At 40.8% G+C, this 21,948-nt stretch overlaps 1 protein-coding gene across 1 annotated transcript in view; it reads left to right on the top strand.

The window, feature by feature from the left end:
- The window catches only part of ITGAE (integrin subunit alpha E), a 135,461-nt gene that overhangs the window by 31,291 nt on the left and 82,222 nt on the right, over window positions 1–21,948 (top strand). The window contains exons 4-6 of the mRNA XM_069761094.1: window positions 2,651–2,721; window positions 16,108–16,234; window positions 17,458–17,553. Of these exons, the coding sequence (XP_069617195.1) occupies window positions 2,651–2,721; window positions 16,108–16,234; window positions 17,458–17,553 (294 nt within the window). The remainder of the gene's footprint in view (window positions 1–2,650; window positions 2,722–16,107; window positions 16,235–17,457; window positions 17,554–21,948) is intronic.

The raw sequence follows: 21,948 nt of genomic DNA, 5'->3' as shown, positions 1-21,948 counted from the left end.
TCACACTGAAGGCATCAAAACTATGAATTAACACGTGGAATTATATACTTAACCAAAAAGTGTGAAACAACTGAAATTATGTCTTATATTCTAGGTTCTTCAAAGTAGCCACCTTTTGCTTTGATGACTGCTTTGCACACTCTTGGCATTCTCTTGATGAGCTTCAAGAGGTAGTCACCGGGAATGGTTTTCACTTCACAGGTGTGCCCTGTCAGGTTTAATAAGTGGGATTTCTTGCCTTATAAATGGGGTTGGGACCATCAGTTGTGTTGTGCAGAAGTCTGGTGGATACACAGCTGATAGTCTTACTGGATAGACTGTTAGAATTTGTATTATGGCAAGAAAAAAGCAGCTAAGTAAAGAAAAACGAGTGGCCATCATTACTTTAAGAAATGAAGGTCAGTCAGTCCGAAAAATTGGGCAAACTTTGAAAGTGTCCCCAAGTACAGTGACAAAAACCATCAAGCACTACAAAGAAACTGGCTCACATGAGGACCTCCCCAGGAAACGAAGACAAAGAGTCACCTCTGCTTCTGAGGATAAGTTCTGTGCTTTGGTCTGATGAGTCCAAATCTTTGGTTCCAACCACCGTGTCTTTGTGCGACGCAGAAAAGGTGAACGGATGGATTCTACATGCCTGGTTCCCACCGTGAAGCATGGAGGAGGAGGTGTGATGGTGTGGGGGTGCTTTGCTGGTGACACTTTTGGGGATTTATTCAAAATTGAAGGCATACTGAACCAGCATGGCTACCACAGCATCTTGCAGCGGCATGCTATTCCATTTGGTTTGCGTTTAGTTGGACCATCATTTATTTTTCAACAGGACAATGACCCCAAACACACCTCCAGGCTGTGCTATGCCAGATGACCTGGCCTCCACAGTCACCAGACCTGAACCCAATCGAGATGGTTTGGGGTGAGGTGGACCGCAGAGTGAAGGCAAAAGGGCCAACAAGTGCTAAGCATCTCTGGGAACTCCTTCAAGATTGTTGGAAGACCATTCCCGGTGACTACCTCTTGAAGCTCATCAAGAGAATGCCAAGAGTGTACAAAGCAGTCATCAAAGCAAAAGGTGGCTACTTTGAAGAACCTAGAATGTAAGACATATTTTCAGTTGTTTCACACTTTTTTGTTAAGTATATCATTCCACATGTGTTAATTCATAGTTTTGATGACTTCAGTGTGAATTTACAATTTTCATAGTCATGAATACACAGAAAAATCTTTAAATGAGAAGGAGTGTCCAAACTTTTGGTCTATACTGTATAAAGAGGATAAATACTTTGAAGGGAGCGCTTCCTCAATGTAAATCCAGTCTTTGCAAGTTCAATTAAAGAGCGCAGTGATACTATGGTAACTTGCATGCCTCCGCAGTACTGTTCTACTCACCATTGTCACCGCATAGCTTCTCCATGTCGGCTCGCTGAGTTTTGCCTATTGCAGTACTCCTCTACACTGCTGCAACAGCATGTTACTTCCATTTGGCCTTAGTGAGGCATGGCCGGTCTCTGCAGGAATTTAACCCTGATGGGTCCTGCAGAGATTAGGTTCCCTGGCCTATCCCATGCAAGTAGGTTCTATATTAGGATGTTCCTCCCACCACTCCTTGCCTGAACGTTGGTTCATAGCTAGCTAACATCTAGTTTATGCATTTCACCAAAGTCTGCTTCCTGTTAATGGCTTTTTCACCCATCCTGCCTGACCTCTCCGCTCCTGACCTCGACTACATGTATTGAACCTGTGCTTCCTGCCCTGACTTTGGATTGTCTAACCACGCCTTTACCCTCTTGTACCGCATACCCACACCTCTGACCATCCTGCAGTCCCAGGGACTAATCTAGAGTGGTACCTGGTGTCTACGGCAACCCAGTGTATCCTCACCATCAGATGCCCTAGTGAAGACCCGGTAGACACTTAGTCATGCCCCTCCAGGGTAAGCCCATCTCATGCCGCAGTGGGTCCATACAATTTCCGTGTTATACTCAGTATTGTAGCTGGAAATTAATAAGATTGTATGCCATGCATGTTTCTTCTTGATGCCACGTTGTCAAGTTTTTATGGAGAATTGGACAAAGCTGAACTTTTCGATGAAATCTGCATTGTTGGACATTCACTTATATTCTAAAATAGTTTAATAAAAGTAATTAAAAAAAGTAAGTGAAGAATATGCCTTAAAACAATGTACTTCATATCTTCTTATTTTTAAAATGTTATGCTGTATTTCAAAAAATACAAACGCTAAAGGGTCAAAGGGCCAGCTATAATATCATCAATACCAGTATTTTCTTTACTGGACTGTCGGAATGGACTCAAGGAGGATTAACTGTCTACAGATTGCGGAGCGCAAAATACCTGCCTTGTCCCAGATGCTGGTAAACCACACTATACCACTGCATGTAGATTCATCATACCTTGGATTTGTTAAAGTACTATAACCCTTTGCCAAAACTAATATACTGTAGGCTGCCTACTGTAAAACAGAGGGGCCACTGCTGGACATAGCATACTTGTGTCATGTACTGATGTACAAAGCAACTATTGCAAATCTGTGGTGAATCTTGTCACAAGTATTGATGAGGATAGATATCATCAGCATCTTGTGTTATTCTGACATGTGACTCACATACTGTATCCTTCTTACTGGTTTTAGGACAAGACCAAGTGCGTAGAGTCGTCCCATATCCAATTGTTTCCCAAGCCAGAAACTCAGACAGTTCGTTGGTAAGTGTTAATAATCACTGCTTTATTATTTCGGATCAACCTGGAAGGTTTTTCCTTCCGTTTTTTTCATTCTTTGCTCATGATGTGGCTGTTCATTTATAGGCGAGGGCTCGTACATTTATTCAGCAATCAATTAGAAAATGCAGAGCAGCAAAGTATCTACATATTTGGATACATTTTTGTTGCATAGGATCTGTCAGCCCAAACTGACAAACAAACTAAGTACACAGCCTTGTAGGCGATATAACCCCTATAAAAATCAAATTGTTAGGCCACGTTCACACTAGCAGTATTAGGTCAGTATTTTACATTAGTATTTGTAAGCCAAAACCAAGAGTGGAACAATCAGAGGAAAAGTATAATAGAAACACGTCACCACTTCTGTATTTATCATCCACTCCTGTTTTTTGGCTAAGTGTTCTAATAGCTGACTCCATTCTCCATCCAGAAATTGAGCCAATTTTTCAAAATTCGGTTTAGATTACGATTGTATTTGCAAGATTTGCCGAACACAACCGAACATCAATGGAGTCAATGGGAGTAAAAATGAACAAATATGTTCGGAATCAATCGTCAAACATAAATTTGGCATGGATAGGGTACCAATATGGCAAATTCAGATTCGGCGACCGATTCCGAACACATCCGCTCAACTATAGCCAAGAGGCTCAGTGAACTGTTCCACCCACTGGTTTTGCATGTGCACACCTCTCTCACTGATGATTGATTGATAGCCTGGTCTGTGTAAGCTTTCTCAGCAGATGATGCTTGCTCCAGTAGCACTGTAAATCACTACTGAAGGATGCGGGGACATGCAAAACCACTGGGTTAAACAGTGCACTAAGCCTCTTGGCCACACCAAGGGTGCACCAAGCATCCTAAATAGTAATAAAACTTCAGTTTCTGCAAAGCATAGGCAGTGATTAGATAAATGTTAAGGCTATGAACTTAGTTTATACTATCAGTTTGGGCTGACAGACTTAAACTTTACAGCAGAACGCTAGCGGTCACAATGTGCCTTCTTAGGCCAGTATTTAAACACATACATAAAAAAATAGAACCAGTGTCAGCAGTGTTTTGTATCAGTGTGTCATCAGTGTACAGTCCAGGTGTCATCAGTGTTTTTCAGGATTAAGAAATTAATTGCAAAGCTTCTCCTATACTCCGTAATGTTAAATACGGACTGCACATGGACTGTACAATAATGTCATCCATGTGCTATATGTATTTTTCATGGACCCATAGACTGGTATTGGCGTTTTCATTTGTGCTGCCAGAAGAAAACAGACATGTGTCCTTGTGTTCTGAACTGACTCAGGTCTGTGAAAAAACATGGACATGTGAAGGTCACCATAGATTAGAATATATGTATGTGTAGTATCAGTGAAAAAAAAAAAAAACTACGACACATACGTGCGGTATGGATGTCTGAATGAAGCCTTATAAAGGTATTTCTTGTCAAAAAAAAATTAAAGCAGTTTTTTCTATAAACATGGTATTAAAGGTCTCTCAGTATGGCGATAATGAAGCGGTATTAAACTGAAAAGGACTCCCTTACATATGGGAATCCTGAGGATAGGAACCTTAGAAGAAACATTTGCCTGTTGAACACTCACTTTATACTTGGTCAAACATCAGTGTCACACGTACATGACATATCCATTTTTTATAAGGATACCACAAGTACCCATTATAATCTATGGTGCAATTCACATGTCCATGTTTTTCACGGACCATGCATCCGTGCAAAACACATGGACAGGTGTCCATTTTTTTCTGGCATCATGGATCACAGTGGCCAATACAAGTCTATGGGTCTGTAGAAAACACGTAGAGCACATGAATGCCATCAGTCTGCCGTCCATGTTTAAGATTGCAAAATATAGGAGTTTTGTAATTTGTTTCTTTATCCATACTGGAAAAACACTGATGGTAAAAACGGACACACTGATAAGACACTGATGTAAAACACTGATGACACTGGTACCATTTGTTCACGGACGTGTGATTGAGACCTTACACTGATTGCTTTGTATTATAATAAGAATCTTTATTATTATCTAGCGCTAACATATTCTACAGCGCTTTACAGTTTGCACACATTATCATCACTGTCCCCAATGGGGCTCACAAGAGAAAGAAAAAGAAGAGAAAGTAAAGAAGAAAAATGTTATTGATCCATTTCTCTCTTTTTATTCACTACCCATACATTTGGATTCAGCTGACATTGACTTCCATTTAGAGGTGAATATCCCATTCACGATGGGGCCAATTGCCAATTTTACATTTCTGTTTTTTCCTCTCTTTCCTTCCAGAGCCATAACTTTTTTATTTTTCCGCTCACATAGATATATGAGGGCTTATTTTTTTTTTGCAAGACGAGTTGTACTTTTGAATGACATCATTCACTTTACAACATAGTATACTGGAAAATAGAAAGAAAAATTGCAAGTGGGGAGAAATTGTGAAAAAAACGCAATTCTAACATTGTTTTTTGGGAAATGGTTTTACCATGTACGTTTTGTGGTAAAAATGACCTTGCAATCTAATTCTGCTCATCAGTATGATAATGGTGATGCCAAACATGTCCAGTATTTAATTATTTTAGTGATGAAAAAAAATCAAAAGTTTAAAAAAAATTTTTTTACAGTGTGCCGCCATTTTATGAGACTAGGGTTGAGCAACCTTTGCTTTCATAGGATCGGGTCGGGTTTCACGAAACCCGACTTTTTCAAAAGTCGGGTCGAGTGAAATCGGCCGATCCTATAAAAAAGTCGGGGTCGGGGTCGTCCGAAACGCGAAACCCAATGCAGTGCATCGGGTTTCCATGGTTCCCAGGGTCTGAAGGAGCGGAAACTCTCCTTCAGGCCCTGCGATCCATATTTTAGTGTAAAATAAAGAATTAAAATAAAAAATATCGCAATACTTACCCTCTGACGCGCCCTGGTACTAACCGGCAGCCTTTCTTCCTTAGAATCAGCCTTCCAAGACCTTCGGTGACGTCGCGGCTTGTGATTGGTCGTGCGGCGGTCACATGGGCGGCCGCGCGACCAATCACAAGCCACGACGTCACCGCGACGTCACCGAAGGTCCTTCCTAAGAATCAGCGCTTCCAGGACCTTCGGTGACGTCGCGGTGACGTCGCGGCTTGTGATTGGTCGCGCGGCCGCCCATGTGACCGCCGCGCGACCAATCACAAGCCGCGACGTCACCGCGACGTCACCGAAGGTCTTGGAAGGCTGATTCTAAGGAAGAAAGGCTGCCGGTTAGTACCAGGGCGCGTCAGAGGGTAAGTATTGCGATATTTTTTATTTTAATTCTTTATTTTACACTTAAATCTGAATTCTGATACCAATTCCCGATATCTTAAATATATCGGGAATCGGTATCGGAATTCCGATTCCAGATTCAAAAGATCGCCGACTTCATGGCCGACCCCACACTGGGGTCTGGTCGGGTTTCATGAAACCCGACTTTGCCAAAAGTCGGCGACTTTTGAAAAATTTTGACCCGTTTCGCTCAACCCTATATGAGACCTGTAGTGTTTTTATTTTTTGGTCGATTGAGCAGTGTGACGGCTTATTTTTGCAGGAGGAGTCATTTATTTGATACCATTTTGGGATAGTTGTGATATTTTGATTGCTTGTTACAGCATGTTTTGTAGAATTGTAGCAACCAAAAAAAGCACAATTTTGGCATTCTTGATTTTTTTTTTGTTTACAATGTTTACCGATCAGGTTAATTATTTTTATATTTTCATAGGTCGAACTTTTCCTGTAGACTTGACAAATACTTGCTACTTTGTGTTGGTATGCAAAGGACCCATAGTGGGAGGTTTGCTTTGTGGTCCCAAAACATCCTGTTGAGGTACACTCAGTGTGTGTGCAATCGGGGGTTTGCTGCTTACCCCTTTTTCAGGCCACAAGTGGTTTAATGGTACGGGGACCTTGCTAATTGTTAATTGAATCAGTGAGACCAGCATCCATTTTAAAAAGTTTAAACCTTCTTTACTGGAATTCTTCAAACAGTATTTCAACACTTGATACAGGCACAATACTTTATGTACATTTCTTCTGCATCAAGCAGAGGCTCCTTCATTGAGAGAACTAAATACGGCATTTCGATGGTATAGGTACAACTCAAGAATAACTGAGGACTTCTCAAGCTTTCTGGCTCTGTTCCTAATTTCTTTATGATCCACTGCATTGGGACCTCATGTTCCTTCCTCGCTGGAAAAGTACTTTTCTAAACTTGTAGAACTGGTTGATACAATGCCTTTATGTAGTCCACTCCTTCTAGCTCCCTGTGAAAATTCTTGTTCTGCGTCCCTCAGCTCTGTTTATTGCTATGGCTGGTACTCACTGAGTGAAAGGAACCTTCTAGATACTCCTCCAATGTCTGCACTCCGGCCTTGTAAGAGATCAGTTTATGTAGAATATTTTGGTCTAGGTCTTGCTATCCTTAGATCTTTTGTTGCTGAACACACTTCTCACTTGCAGCTTATAATCTAGACAACAGAATACAATACTTCCTTCTGCTTCTGTGGCTTTTCCCCAACAACTAAGGTCTGAGGGGTAATATTTTTCCTTGTGGAGTGTGAGATGTTATTTACACTAGGTTCCTTGATAGGGCGTTGATCCAGGGAACTAGTCTGATTGCCGTATGTGGAGTCGGGAAGGAATTTTTTCCCCAATGTGGAGCTTACTGTTTTCCACATGGGTTTTTTGCCTTCCTCTGGATCAACATGTTAGGGCATGTTAGGTTAGGCTATGGGTTGAACTAGATGGACTTAAAGTCTTCCTTTAACCTTAAAAACGATGTTACTATGTTACTATATCAAGCCTGGCATGTCAAAGTCAAGAGACTTAAAAGCCATGCATGCTTCTCTGGGAAATTAAATATGCAAATTGTCTCTTCGGAGAGGAAGAGGACTTGAACTCTAGCCTCTCACCTAGCCAAATCAAATGTCATACTGTGCACTGACGAGGGGCAATACCCCGAAACACGGTCTGCAAATTGAGATTCTGGTTTGGCTTTTATCTTCAGTCATATGGCAATGATCATTGAAGGGTCGAGTTCAAGTCATCTTCCTCTCTGAAGAGACAATTTGCATCTCCAACAACTAACAGACAGGAACTAGCTTCCTATGTGCCTGAGTGACTCCTTTCAACCTGGGATGGCACTAACAGTCTTGTCACCTTTAACTAACCATGAAAATTGTGGCACATAAGAATATACCACATAAAGCAGCAGGTCAATACAAAAATATTGTAACAACTCTGTTGTTGGGTGTCCCGGGACCAGGGGCTCCTTCCCTGTCCCTACCGCTAGGGACGCTCTAGCTAGATTACTTCTGATGGATAAGACCCTAGTGCCACGTGTCTTGCCTTAGCTCCTGAATCCACCCTCTGTCTGTACCCTTTCTCCACCCAGGGAGGAGGGGAGTAGTAGTGTACCATAATAGAGCAACCTGACTAACAAGGTAATTCGAACAGCGCTAAAGGAAAATACCAATCATACAAATATACTCACACAGACAACAGAGGAATGCTCTGGAGTAACAGTAGGAGAAGAAACCTAGCAACAGTCACAGATAAATCCACCAAACGCTGACTCCAATAATAACAAACAACCTCCAGCCATGCAGCAAAAGCTATCTCTGACAATGAGTGCTAGCCAGAACCCAGTTTATATAGGAGATGGGAGTGGCTAACAGTGAACAGCTGAGAGCCTTAATGCAGGAAAGCTTCCAGGAGCTCTCAACTGAGCAGATTAACCCCTGCACTGTTAAAATAAATTTACACCTTTTAATACGCAGGAGAAGTGCTTCTAATCAGTGTAGGAGTAGGAGAAATTAGACGATACTGTCTTCTAGCTCCTCTCTGTTTCAGTAAACCCGTGACAAATATATGATAAGTAGTGATGAGCGAGTTTACTCGTTGCTCTGGTTTTCCCGAGCACGCTCGGGTGGTCTCAGAGTATTTGTGAGTGAGTTGAGATTTAGCTTTGGTTGACGCAGCTGCATGATTTGCGGCTGCTAGACAGCTTGAATACATGTGGGGATTCCTTAGCAACCAGGCAACCCCCACATGTACTCAGGCTGGCTAGCAGCCATAAATCATGCAGCTGCATCAATGAAAACAAAATCTCCGAGCACAACCAAATACTCGGAGACCACCCGAGCATGCTCGGGAAAACCAGAGCAACGAGTAAACTCGCTCATCACTAATGATAAGTCTTCAGACAGCATGTTTAGACAATGTCTCCACCTTTCTAGGTATATCACATAAAATTCAAATAAAAAAACATTTAAATGTGTGGGTGCAACATGAAAAATGTAGCAACGTTCACAGGGTATGAACACTTTTTCAAAGCACTGTATCTTCTGACATTGTATACGTTTTAAGGTATAAATCTTTGAGTAAAACTATGTATGTATTTGAGTTTTAAATACATATTGTTTTTCATGGATCCCTTTTCCTCTTGACATATTACCCAGACATTTTGATATATCTGTCATTTTCTTCCACTTTTTTGCGGTTCCATGACAATTGTATGACCAAGCTTAGTGGGAGTTGCTAGGAAGTTTTGCAATGCAACTTTACAAGCTGGGATACCCTAGGGCCGAGAACACTTCCTGTGCAAGTTTGCATCTAATTCTGAAGATTCTGTTGCAATAGTAATATTTCAAGAAGATTTTACTATATCTGTCATCCACATTATCACAGAAAAAAATGTACAAACTGAAGTGATGCAGTTAAGAACCCGACACTTACCAGTTATGTAAAAAGAACACATCATGTGCAAATTTTTTCCTCTATATCAGCTCTCATATATTAGTTTATTTAAGCCCTTAACCGCCAGCGGTATTTTCATTTTGGCATTTTCGCTTTTTGCTCCCCTTCTGCCCAGAGGCATAACTTTTTTATTTATTTGTCAATATGGCCATGTGAGGGCTTGTTTATTGCGGGACAAGTTGTACTTTTGAACGACACCATTGGTTTTAACATATCGTTACTGGAAAATGGGGAAAAAATCCAAGTGCAAAAAAAAGGGCAATCCCACAGTCGTTTTTTGTTTGGCTTTTTTACTATGTTCACTGTTCCAATGTTGACCCCTGGACGAAGCATTTCAGTGCGAAATGCGCGTCGGGTGTGGTGGGTTCCCCGGGTGCGCCCCCTTGGTAACTATGCCTAATTTATATTAACATTGTTTTGTATGTATTGTTTGTAAGTTAATGAGTAGTGATTGTTAGACACAGTTATTGCTTTACTTTCCGCTTTCCCTGTGTGAACACGGACATATTTGGAGGTTAGATATATTTGTAACTGTGTATGTTTATACATATTTCACTTGGCCTCCTTATTAGCTATCCATACATTCTAGATTGATTACTTAATTAATCATTTTGTACCTCAGCTGTCCCTGCTTGCATATGGTAGGTGAATTATTATGTCTTTGTTAATACTATTATATTTAACATCTGACTTATTATTTTATTTTATGGCATACTCTACTTGTTGTCTTTCTTGGGGTGTTGGCTCCGTGGGTGTCCCACCTATTGTTCTCCTGCACTTGTGGTGTTTGTCTTGTTTTTAATCGTTATTTGTAGTTCAATAAAGATATATTTGCACTTTTTACTATTTGGTCTCATGTGAAGGCTTTCTTCGGTATTTCTTATGGCTTTTCTCCACTGCCTTCATGGGATTTAATTAGGTGTTTCTATGTTCACTGAATGTTAAAACTGACCTGTCATTATGATTCTCCAGGTCATTACGAGTTCATAGACTACAAACATGTCTAGGTTCTTTTTTATCTAAGTGGTGAAAAAAAATTCCAAACTTTGTTAAAAAAAAATTGCGCCATTTTCCAATACCTGTAGCGTCTTTATTTTCGTGATCTCGGGTTGGGTGAGGGGTTATGCATTGTGTGCCGAGCTGACGTTTTTAATGATACCATTTTGGTGGGGATACAATCTTTTGATCACCAGTTATTGCATTTTAATGCAATATCACGGCGACCAAAAAAGAGTAATTCTGGCATTTTTACTTTTTTTTCGCTACGCTGTTTAGCGATCAGGTTAATCCTTTTTTTATTGACGGACTGGGTGCTTCTGAAAACGGCAATACCAAATATGTGTATGTTTGATTTTTTATTGTTTTATTTTGAATGGGGCGAAACGGTGGTGATTTGAATTTTTATAATTTTTTATTATTTTAATATTTTTGAAAACATTTTTTTTTACTTTTGGCATGCTTCAATAGTCTCCATGGGAGACTAGAAGCTGCCATAACCTGATTGTCTCTGCTACATACAGGCGATGCTCAAATCACCTGTATGTAGCAGAATTACTCATTTGCTATGAGCGCCGACCACCGAGCGGCGCTCATAGCAATTCAACAGTGACAACCATAGAGGTCTGCTGGAGACCTCTGGTTGTGAACCCATCGGTGACCCACGATCACGTGACGGGGTCACCGATGGACGGAAGAAGCTGGCAGCGAAATGCGCGTCGGGCTGAGGGGACGCTGAGGTGACCTCGGACAGTGGAGCTTTCACAGACCGATCACAATCAGATAATTTGAACAAAGCACTTTGCACTTTATCACCATACTGTATATTTCCCCATGTTTCTCCTGGGTCTCAGTACTGATGTCACACAATGTTAGGTGTTGCAGTCTCTGTTGATTTATTCACACAAGTGACAAACAGAAATGCATGAGAGCCCCACCTGAGCTTATATATCATTAAAGGGAACCTGTCACCCCGTTTTTTGAGATTGAGCTATAAATACTGTTAAATAGGGCCTGCGCTGTGTGTTCCTATAGTGTATGTAGTGTACCCCGATTCCCCATGTATGCTGAGAAATAACTTACCAAAGTCGCCGTTTTCGCCTGTCAATCAGGCTGGTCAGGTCGGGAGGGCGTGGTGACATCGCTGGTTCTTCCTCAGCTTTACGTTGGTGGCGTAGTGGCGTAGTGGTGAACAAGCAGCGCGCGATGCAAACTCGGCTTTGGGAAAATGGCCGCCGCGATCTCTAATGCGCACGCGCGGCATCCCGCGCGAAACAGCTGTAGTCCTTCATCCCCCAACACGTTTTCTCCCGCCCGCTTTTCATTGTAAGATGTTCCAATAAAGCTCAAGTTTTATGTCTGGACCGAGGAGTGCGCTACATTTCTTTCCTTTGAATTTGCAATATTGGTATTCTTTGGATGCAGCACCCTCATATAGCCTACTATACGAGAGGACGGAGTCTCAGCTATCTGGATAATTTCCACACACGAGGGGTAAGTGCATTACAGCGGTGCTGTTTTTCCTTCTTTTTTCTACATTTTTTACTATAATAGACTGTCATATATATAGCACGCTGCACGCCTTCCCTGTTGACTGTGTTTTTCAAACGGACGCCTTTGGCAACAGCTGATTTCTCCAATTATGGAGTCTGAGACTCAGCCTTTGTCTCATGGACTTTTAGCGGGTCGGGAGAACGTGGAGGGTTATTTCACTGATTGTGATACACGTGATGATGTGCTATCATTGAGTACAAAAGCACTAGAACTCAAACTTTTCAACATAGCAGAGAGAGAGGTAAACCTGTTTTGGACGAATAACTCTCTCAAATCTTATAAAGACTGTGGGAGAGTTCCTCGAGGTTTAAGAGTTATAAAAAATATGTCCCAGTTTCAGGACAATCCACAATTCATCAAAAATTGGGAAACCATTCTACTGAAATGTTCGCAAGATCTGCTGGATTTGGTCTTACAACAAAATGTTATCAATTACGAGACAACCAAACTAAATTTGACTAAAACGAAAGAAGAACTTAAATCAAGATTATCAGAAACCCAATGGACAACTTTGGCCAAAAAGCTGGATACTAAGTTAATTAATTTACAAACAGAAATAAAACAAAAGAAAAAAGATAAATTTATTCGGGACAGAACAGATTTTGAGTCAGGAAATATCTTCAACTGGAATAAAAGAGGTCCCGGCCAAGGGAATAAAACTTATGTTAGAAGATTCCACAGATATACACCGTATAACAAAAACAACAAGATATATACCAAAAGGGATTACCTAACTAAAGATTCTGACTCTAGTGCAAATGAAGATTTTGCTTCAATAACAGATCCCGAGGAGGCAACCTCTACACACTCACTCCCTTTAGACGGAGAACACGGCGGGGAGGACGGAGGTATCGCAACAAGATCGCAAAGAAAAGGAAAAAGGAAGCAAGTCTCTTGGAAGCCACTAACATAGAACTTGAGTTACCTAACACGGTGATAAATTTGACTAATCATGTTTTACAATCTCCTCATCTTTCTGTATTATCAAAGGGTCTTAATTTCTGTCTTCCCGAACCATTTAATTTGGTAGATTTCAAGATTGACATGTATAAAGCAGTAAGAAAAATACATCTATATAAAATGCATAAAATTAATAATAATAAAAATAATGTAGCAATATTGCCCGGAGAAATTCCGTGTCAAATAGGACCACTGGGGTTTATGCCCCAAAGTAGTCAAATAGATGACACACGAGAGGATACCTTACTGCTATTAGACTTGGCGGATCCCATGGTAGAATTAACACATCAACATAAATCCTCAATAGAGCCATTTATGGGAGGTGTCAAGTCTACGTATGTCCCACTGGTTGCCCCAGGCAATCCAGTGGACATTTTTGAGGCACAAGTTAATAAGGAGATGGAAGCGCTACTGTATCGGACGATGCCACCAAATTTGTCTATAGCAGAAAACAAGGCTCTGAAAGAGATACAGAGTTGGCAGGATACAGTAGTCCGAGCATCGGATAAAGGAGGAAATATTGTTCTCTTGACAAAAACCTATTATATGTCGGAGGCTCTTAGACAATTGACAGATATTACAACATATGAGAAAATTAAGAGTGACCCTACATTGAAGTTTCATAATGAATTAAGATCTCTTTTGAGGAGATATGTTGAAGGGGGGATAATCTCAAGAAAGCAAGCAGAAAAATTAATACCAGACTCACCAAATAAACCCCATTGGTACCATCTTCCTAAAGTCCATAAATCGGCTACTATTCCCCCAGGACGACCAATTGTGTCAGGGGTAGGCTCCCTTACGGAGCCCTTATCTAGATACCTGGATTGGTTATTGCGCCCCCTCCTCCAAGATATACCCTCTTACATCAAAGACACTAATCACCTGTTACGGGTAATAAAAATTTTTACATGGCAAGAAACTTTCAGCCTAGCATCGATAGATGTAGAGAGCTTATACACAAGGATTCCACAAAATCTAGGGGTAAGAGTCATAGGAGAAATTTTACAAAAAACACCAACAGACGCCCAAACTACCAATTTTATATGTGATAGTTTGACATTTGTCCTGAAACACAATGCCTTTTTGTTTGATAATCAGTGGTATGCTCAGAGGGAAGGTACAGCCATGGGCACATCAGTCGCATGTACCCTGGCTAACCTCTATTTAGCATTTTTTGAGGACAAATATGTCTATTCAGATACCAATCCTTTTTTGAAACATATAAAATTATTTATTAGGTACGTGGATGATGTCTTGGTTGTCTGGGACGGTACAGCTGACGACTTTACCAATTTTGTACAATTCTTGTCCGAAAATAATTCTATGAATATGAAATTCACCTCTCTATATGGCAACCAGAGCTTGGAATTCCTTGATGTTAGAATCTCCATAGAAGCGGGTGAAATAAACACAGAGGTTTATCGTAAGCCCACTTCTTCTAATGCACTCCTCCATTTGCAAAGCGCCCACCCCTTTTATACAAAACAGGCTTTGCCGTTTAGTCAATTTTTAAGGGTTAAAAGAATTAACAGTACTAAAGGTGGTTTTAAAAGACAATCGCAAATGCTATATAAGCGCTTTGAAAATCGAGGGTACCCACGCCCCCTCCTTGACGCAGCCCTAATCAGGGCAGAAAATGAGGCTTCCTGTTCCACTAAACCAGCGAGCCATACAAATGCCAGTAATGATAAACCATTTGTATTTAGTTTTAAATATGGACCAATGGATACATATATTAGGTCCACAATTAGGAAGAATTGGCATATCTTAGGAAAAGACGCAGAGCTGACGGATAGACTTCAAAGGGGCCCGCTATTTGCAAGTCGACGTAGCAAAAACATAGCGGACATACTGGTACGGAATCGAATCACCACTGACCACACTAATTGGCTTAATAAAGATACCCCCAAAGGTAACTATAAATGTGGACATTGTAACCTCTGTACACAGCATATAACAGGCAACACCGTCCAGATAGGGCCAATCAAGCATATAGTTAAAGATTTTATTTCCTGCAAAACTACCTATACAGTATATGTCATTTTCTGCCAGTGTGGCTTCTATTATATAGGTAAGACCATTCGCCCCTTATACATTCGTATAAAATAACATTTTTCTTCAGTTCGAACAGGAAAAGGAGTTCCCCGTCTGATAAATCATGTCAGACAATGTCATGCAGGTAATACTCACACATTGCAATTTGCTGGCATCGCACGAGTGTATTCACCGCAACAAGGGGGGAATTTGAATCAACTCCTTTTAAGATGTGAAGCACGGTGGATAATGCGTACTAACGCTACCGGCCCAATGGGTTTAAACGAACGCATTGATATGTCAGTGTTTTTGTAAACCGCACCTTACATATCTTTCTCTCTTTCGCGATGTTTGATGTGAAACAAATAAGCTCATCTCACCTTGTTTTTAAAGTACTGGTTTGAGTATTTTTATTATGTGACTAAATGTTTTTTGTGCTGTTGTATATTTAACAACCATTTTTGTATCATCTATGATGTACGGTAATAAGGGGAGGTAACTATACCTTGGTCCGTCATTAGGACCTGTAGAAGCGCCTTCTGCGCGAAACAGCTGTAGTCCTTCATCCCCCAACACGTTTTCTCCCGCCCGCTTTTCTTTGTAAGATGTTCCAATAAAGCTCAAGTTTTATGTCTGGACCGAGGAGTGCGCTACATTTCTTTCCTTTGAATTTGCAATAAAGTTATATTTTTAATATGGATCTTTTTGGTATTCAACCCATTATTTGGTTCGAAGTGTAAAATATCTATTTGTTGAAGTGCCTAAAATAATAATTTTGCACATTTATGTATAACTAAACTATATTCTGAATGCCAATTTTATTTACAGATGGCTTATGGACCTGACCGATTTCCTTTAAAACTGATGCTAATTTTATTCTAACTCGATGCTTTCAATTCTTCAATCTATTATACTTTATTCAATAACATGGCTGGAAAACCCTGTAATTATTCATTCAGGGCTCAGAATATTATATTTTCAAATGAGCTACAAAGATCCTTAAATTAGGCAACTTTGAAATATTCCCTACTTTTTCCTACAGATTTGCCAGCAGATAAGAGGGAGGACGCAAAAAACCACAACAGGGGAACTCAATGGAGTCTGCTCACTGCGTACCGGTGAAAATGGCACTTTGAAGGAGCGGGTTTATCCCAACCTTGCAACAACTGGTATGAACAATTTATTTGATATAAAGCAGTCTTATTGGACAGATTTTTATACTTAAAAACAAAAGGCTATAATCTATAGAATCATAGAATATTAGAGTTGGATGGACCTCCAGGGTCATCGTGTCCAACCACCTGCTCAATGCAGGATTCACCAAACCATCTCAGACAGATATCTGTCCAGTCTCTGTATGAAGACTTCCATTGAAGGAGAACTCACCAGCTCTCGTGGCAGCCTGTTCCACTCGTTGATCCCCTCATTGTCAAAAAGTTTTTTCTAATATCTAATCTGTAGTTTCTCCCTTTCAGTTTCATTCCATTGCTTATCATATTTCCATGTGCAAATGAGAGTAATGATGATCCCTCTACACTGTTACATCCCTTCAGATATTTGTAGACAGCTATTAAGTCTCCTCTTAGCCTTCCTTTTTGCAAGTTAAACATTCTCAGATCCTTTAACCGTTCCTCGTAGGACATACTTTGCAGTCCGCTCACCATCCTGGTAACTCTTCTCTATTTGCTCCAGTTTTTCAATGTCTTTTTTAAAATGTGGTACCCAGAACTGGACACAGTATTTCAGATGAGGCCTGACCAAGGAGGAGTAGAGGGGGATAATTATTTCAAGTGAGCTAGACTAGAGCTTCTCTTAATACTTCCTAGAACTGTGTTTGCCTTTCTTGCTGCTGCATCACAATGTGATCTATTTGTATACCCAAGTCTTTTTCACACATGCTCTTGCTTAGTCCTATTCCTCTCATTCTATTGATGTAATTTTTGTTTTTCTTTCCCAGATGTAGAATCTTGCATTTCCTTTGTCTTCTCTAGTATTAGCTATTCCTCCTAGCTTTGCATCATTTTTAAATTTTATTAGTTTACCTTCAATTCCCTTATTTAGATCATTTATAAAAATGTTGAACACCACTGAGGACAGGACAGAGCCGTGTGGTACCTCACTTGAAACACTCTTCCAATTGGATGTGCAACCATTTGTTACCACTCTGAGTACAATCGCTGAGCCAGTTATGAATCCACCTAACCGTAGCCTTAACGCTCCCATACTTGGTCATTTTTTCAATAAGGATAGTATGAGATACTTTGTCAAAGCTTTGCTGATGTCGAGATATACTACATCTTTTTTGTAGGAGTAGCTCTGGTGTTTTTATTTTATTTTAAAATGTAATTATATTGTAGATTGGATTATTTAAAGCACATGATATTTCATGCAGTGTTTGACTTTTTGGAGAAGAAGAAGGACAGGAACAAGAACAGCAACAACAACAACAACAACAACAATGCTTTAGATAGACTGTCACTCAATCAAGGTAAATGATTTTTGGAGCTAAACCTGAGAATATTAAGCTATAAGTAAAAACAGTCATGAGTTTATATATATTTACAGTACAGTACAGACCAAAAGTTTGGACGCACCTTCTCATTTAACGATTTTTCTGTATTTTCATGACTATGAAAATTGTACATTCACACTGAAGGCATCAAAACTATGAATTAACACATGTGGAATTATATACTTAACAAAAAAGTGTAAAACAACTGAAAATATGTCTTATATTCTAGGTTCTTCAAAGTAGCCACCTTTTGCTTTGATGACTGTTTGCACACTCTTGGCATTCTCTTGATGAGCTTCAAGAGGTAACTTCACAGAAAAAAAATCCCCAGTGTAAACTAGATAAAAAATACCTTTATTAGTTAATTAAAACCTATAATAATAAGTGCACTTCACATAAACCATCACCATGACAACAACATAAAATAGAAAAGACCAGGATGATGCCTAGCCCTGTACTGCACTACCTGCACCCTACCTACCAGCGGAGGTTGGCACCCTAAAGACCTGCGCAATTGGCGCCCCCGCACCATATCAAGAGGGGATCTGCCCTGGGGCCCTGGGATGCTATACCATGTATTGGTTTCGTTTTTGACATCTAATACAAGCTAAGTAACCCCTTATTATCGTGTTTTACTCCTGATGAACCTCATGAAACAGTGAGGGGAAACGCGTCGAGTCTACAAGGGAGGCTTTGTTTGAGAATGTACTAATTGTGTTTATACAGTGGGGCAAAAAAGTATTTAGTCAGTCAGCAATAGTGCAAGTTCCACCACTTAAAAAGATGAGAGGCGTCTTTAATTTACATCATAGGTAGACCTCAACTATGGGAGACAAACTGAGAAAAAAAAATCCAGAAAATCACATTGTCTGTTTTTTTAACATTTTATTTGCATATTATGGTGGAAAATAAGTATTTGGTCAGAAACAAAATTTCATCTCAATACTTTGTAATATATCCTTTGTTGGCAATGACAGAGGTCAAACGTTTTCTGTAAGTCTTCACAAGGTTGCCACACACTGTTGTTGGTATGTTGGCCCATTCCTCCATGCAGATCTCCTCTAGAGCAGTGATGTTTTTGGCTTTTTGCTTGGCAACACGGACTTTCAACTCCCTCCAAAGGTTTTCTATAGGGTTGAGATCTGGAGACTGGCTAGGCCAGTCCAGGACCTTGAAATGCTTCTTACGAAGCCACTCCTTCGTTGCCCTGGCGGTGTGCTTTGGATCATTGTCATGTTGAAAGACCCAGCCACGTTTCATCTTCAATGCCCTTGCTGATGGAAGGAGGTTTGCACTCAAAATCTCACAATACATGGCCCCATTCATTCTTTCATGTACCCGGATCAGTCGTCCTGGCCCCTTTGCAGAGAAACAGCCCCAAAGCATGATGTTTCCACCACCATGCTTTACAGTAGGTATGGTGTTTGATGGATGCAACTCAGTGTTCTTTTTCCTCCAAACACGACAAGTTGTGTTTCTACCAAACAGTTCCAGTTTGGTTTCATCAGACCATAGGACATTCTCCCAAAACCCCTCTGGATCATCCAAATGCTCTCTAGCAAACTTCAGACGGGCCCGGACATGTACTAGCTTAAGCAGTGGGACACGTCTGGCACTGCAGGATCTGAGTCCATGGTGGCGTAGTGTGTTACTTATGGTAGGCCTTGTTACATTGGTCCCAGCTCTCTGCAGTTCATTCACTAGGTCCCCCCGCGTGGTTCTGGGATTTTTGCTCACCGTTCTTGTGATCATTCTGACCCCACGGGGTGGGATTTTGCGTGGAGCCCCAGATCGAGGGAGATTATCAGTGGTCTTGTATGTCTTCCATTTTCTAATTATTGCTCCCACTGTTGATTTCTTCACTCCAAGCTGGTTGGCTATTGCAGATTCAGTCTTCCCAGCCTGGTGCAGGGCTACAATTTTGTTTCTGGTGTCCTTTGACAGCTCTTTGGTCTTCACCATAGTGGAGTTTGGAGTCAGACTGTTTGAGGGTGTGCACAGGTGTCTTTTTATACTGATATCAAGTTTAAACAGGTGCCATTACTACAGGTAATGAGTGGAGGAAAGAGGAGACTCTTAAAGAAGAAGTTACAGGTCTGTGAGAGCCAGAAATCTTGATTGTTTGTTTCTGACCAAATACTTATTTTCCACCATAATATGCAAATAAAATGTTAAAAAAACAGACAATGTGATTTTCTGGATTTTTTTTTCTCAGTTTTTCTCCCATAGTTGAGGTCTACCTATGATGTAAATTACAGACGCCTCTCATCTTTTTAAGTGGTGGAACTTGCACTATTGCTGACTGACTAAATACTTTTTTGCCCCACTGTATATACATCAGTAGGGTATTGGGGTGACCCAAATGGTTGTTGTGTAGGGATTCTCTATAACAAAGGTACCGACTGACTGTGGTTTTTTTGTTTGTGGCCTGACTGGGGATTCAGCCCAGTGGGTTTGGACTAGGTACTTGGGTGTCCAATCGGTGCATCAGGTCTATTTTGATGAATACTGATTATTTACATCTTTTATGTATCAAACTTCACTTTGTCTGGAGTACCTGGTTTATGAATGAGCGCTATATATAAAGAGAATCCATACAAGTATATTTAAACCTGTTGAGTGTGTTTAGACATGGTTTACAAGCACTACAGCACTTTATTATACATACAGTATTTTATCTCCCGAAACATCTATAAAGGGACAGTTTAGTGTACAGTCGTCGTTGAGCGGGGGCGCCACGTACTATCATAGGGTGCCAACCTCCGCTGATAGGTAGGGGTAGAGCAGGTAGCAATATAGACTCCCCCTGTTTTTCCATCATATATATTATAGCACTTCTGTATGACTGTGTATGTATTTTCATCCCGTCCTATTTAGGGCCCAATAGGGGTAGAAGGGATAGTCGACGGTGAGCGGGGGCGCCAATTGCGCAGGTCTTTAGGGTGCCAACCTCCGCTGGTAGGTAGGGTGCAGGTAGTGCAGTACAGGGCTAGGCATCATCCTGGTCTTTTCTATTTTATGTTGTTGTCATGGTGATGGTTTATGTGAAGTGCACTTATTATTATAGGTTTTAATTAACTAATAAAGGTATTTTTTATCTAGTTTACACTGGGGATTTTTTTTCTGTGAAGTTGTTAAAAGTAGAGGTCCCCACAGTTCAACTTTTTTTCTCTGTGAAAGAGCTTCAAGAGGTAGTCACCGGGAATGGTCCTCCAACAATCTTGAAGGAGTTCCCAGAAATGCTTAGCACTTGTTGGCCCTTTTGCCTTCACTCTGCGGTCGAGCTCACCCCAAACCATCTTGATTGGGTTCAGGTCTGGTGACTGTGGAGGCCAGGTCATCTGGCGTAGCACCCCATCACTCTCCTTCTTGGTCAAATAGCCCTTACACAGCCTGGAGGTGAGTTTGGGGTCATTGTCCTGTTGAAAAATAAATGATGGTCCAACTAAACGCAAACCGGATGGAATAGCATGCCGCTGCAAGATGCTGTGGTAGTCATGCTGGTTCAGTATGCCTTCAATTTAGAATAAATCCCCAACAGTGTCACCAGCAAAGCACCCCCACACCATCACACCTCCTCCTCCATGCTTCACGGTGGGAACCAGGTATGTAGAGTCCATCCGTTCACCTTTTCTGCATTGCACAAAAAGACACTGTGGTTGGAACCAAAGATCTCAAATTTGGACTCATCAGACCAAAGCACAGATTTCCATTTGTCTAATGTCCATTCCTTGTGTTCTTTAGCCCAAACAAGTCTCTTCTGCTTGTTGCCTGTCTTTTGCAGTGGTTTCCTAGCAGCTATTTTACCATGAAGGCCTGCTGCAAAAAAGTCTCCTCTTAACAGTTGTTGTAGAGATGTGTCTGCTGCTAGAACTCTGTGTGGCATTGACCTGGTCTCTAATCTGAGCTGCTGTTAACCTGGGATTTCTGAGGCTGGTAACTGGGATAAACTTATCCTCAGAAGCAGACATGACTCTTGGTCTTCCTTTCCTGGGGCGGTCCTCATGTGAGGCAATTTCTTTGTAGCGCTTGATGGTTTTTGCCAGTGCACTTGGGGACACTTTCAAAGTTTTCCCAATTTTACGGACTGACTGACCTTCATTTCTTAAAGTAATGATGGCCACTTGTTTTTCTTTACTTAGCTGCTTTTTTCTTGCCATAATACAAATTCTTACAGTCTATTCAGTAGAACTATCAGCTGTGTATCCACCAGACTTCTGCTCAACATAACTGATGGTCCCAACCCCATTTATAAGGCAAAAAATCCCACTTATTAAACCTAACAGGGCCCACCTGTGAAGTGAAAACCATTTCCGGTGACTACCTCTTGAAGCTCATCAAGAGAATGCCAAGAGTGTGCAAAGCAGTCAT

Source organism: Ranitomeya imitator, chromosome 3 (assembly GCF_032444005.1).
Source record: "Ranitomeya imitator isolate aRanImi1 chromosome 3, aRanImi1.pri, whole genome shotgun sequence".
Taxonomy (NCBI): Eukaryota; Metazoa; Chordata; class Amphibia; order Anura; family Dendrobatidae; genus Ranitomeya; species Ranitomeya imitator.
This window is presented reverse-complemented; position numbering and strand designations above follow the sequence as displayed.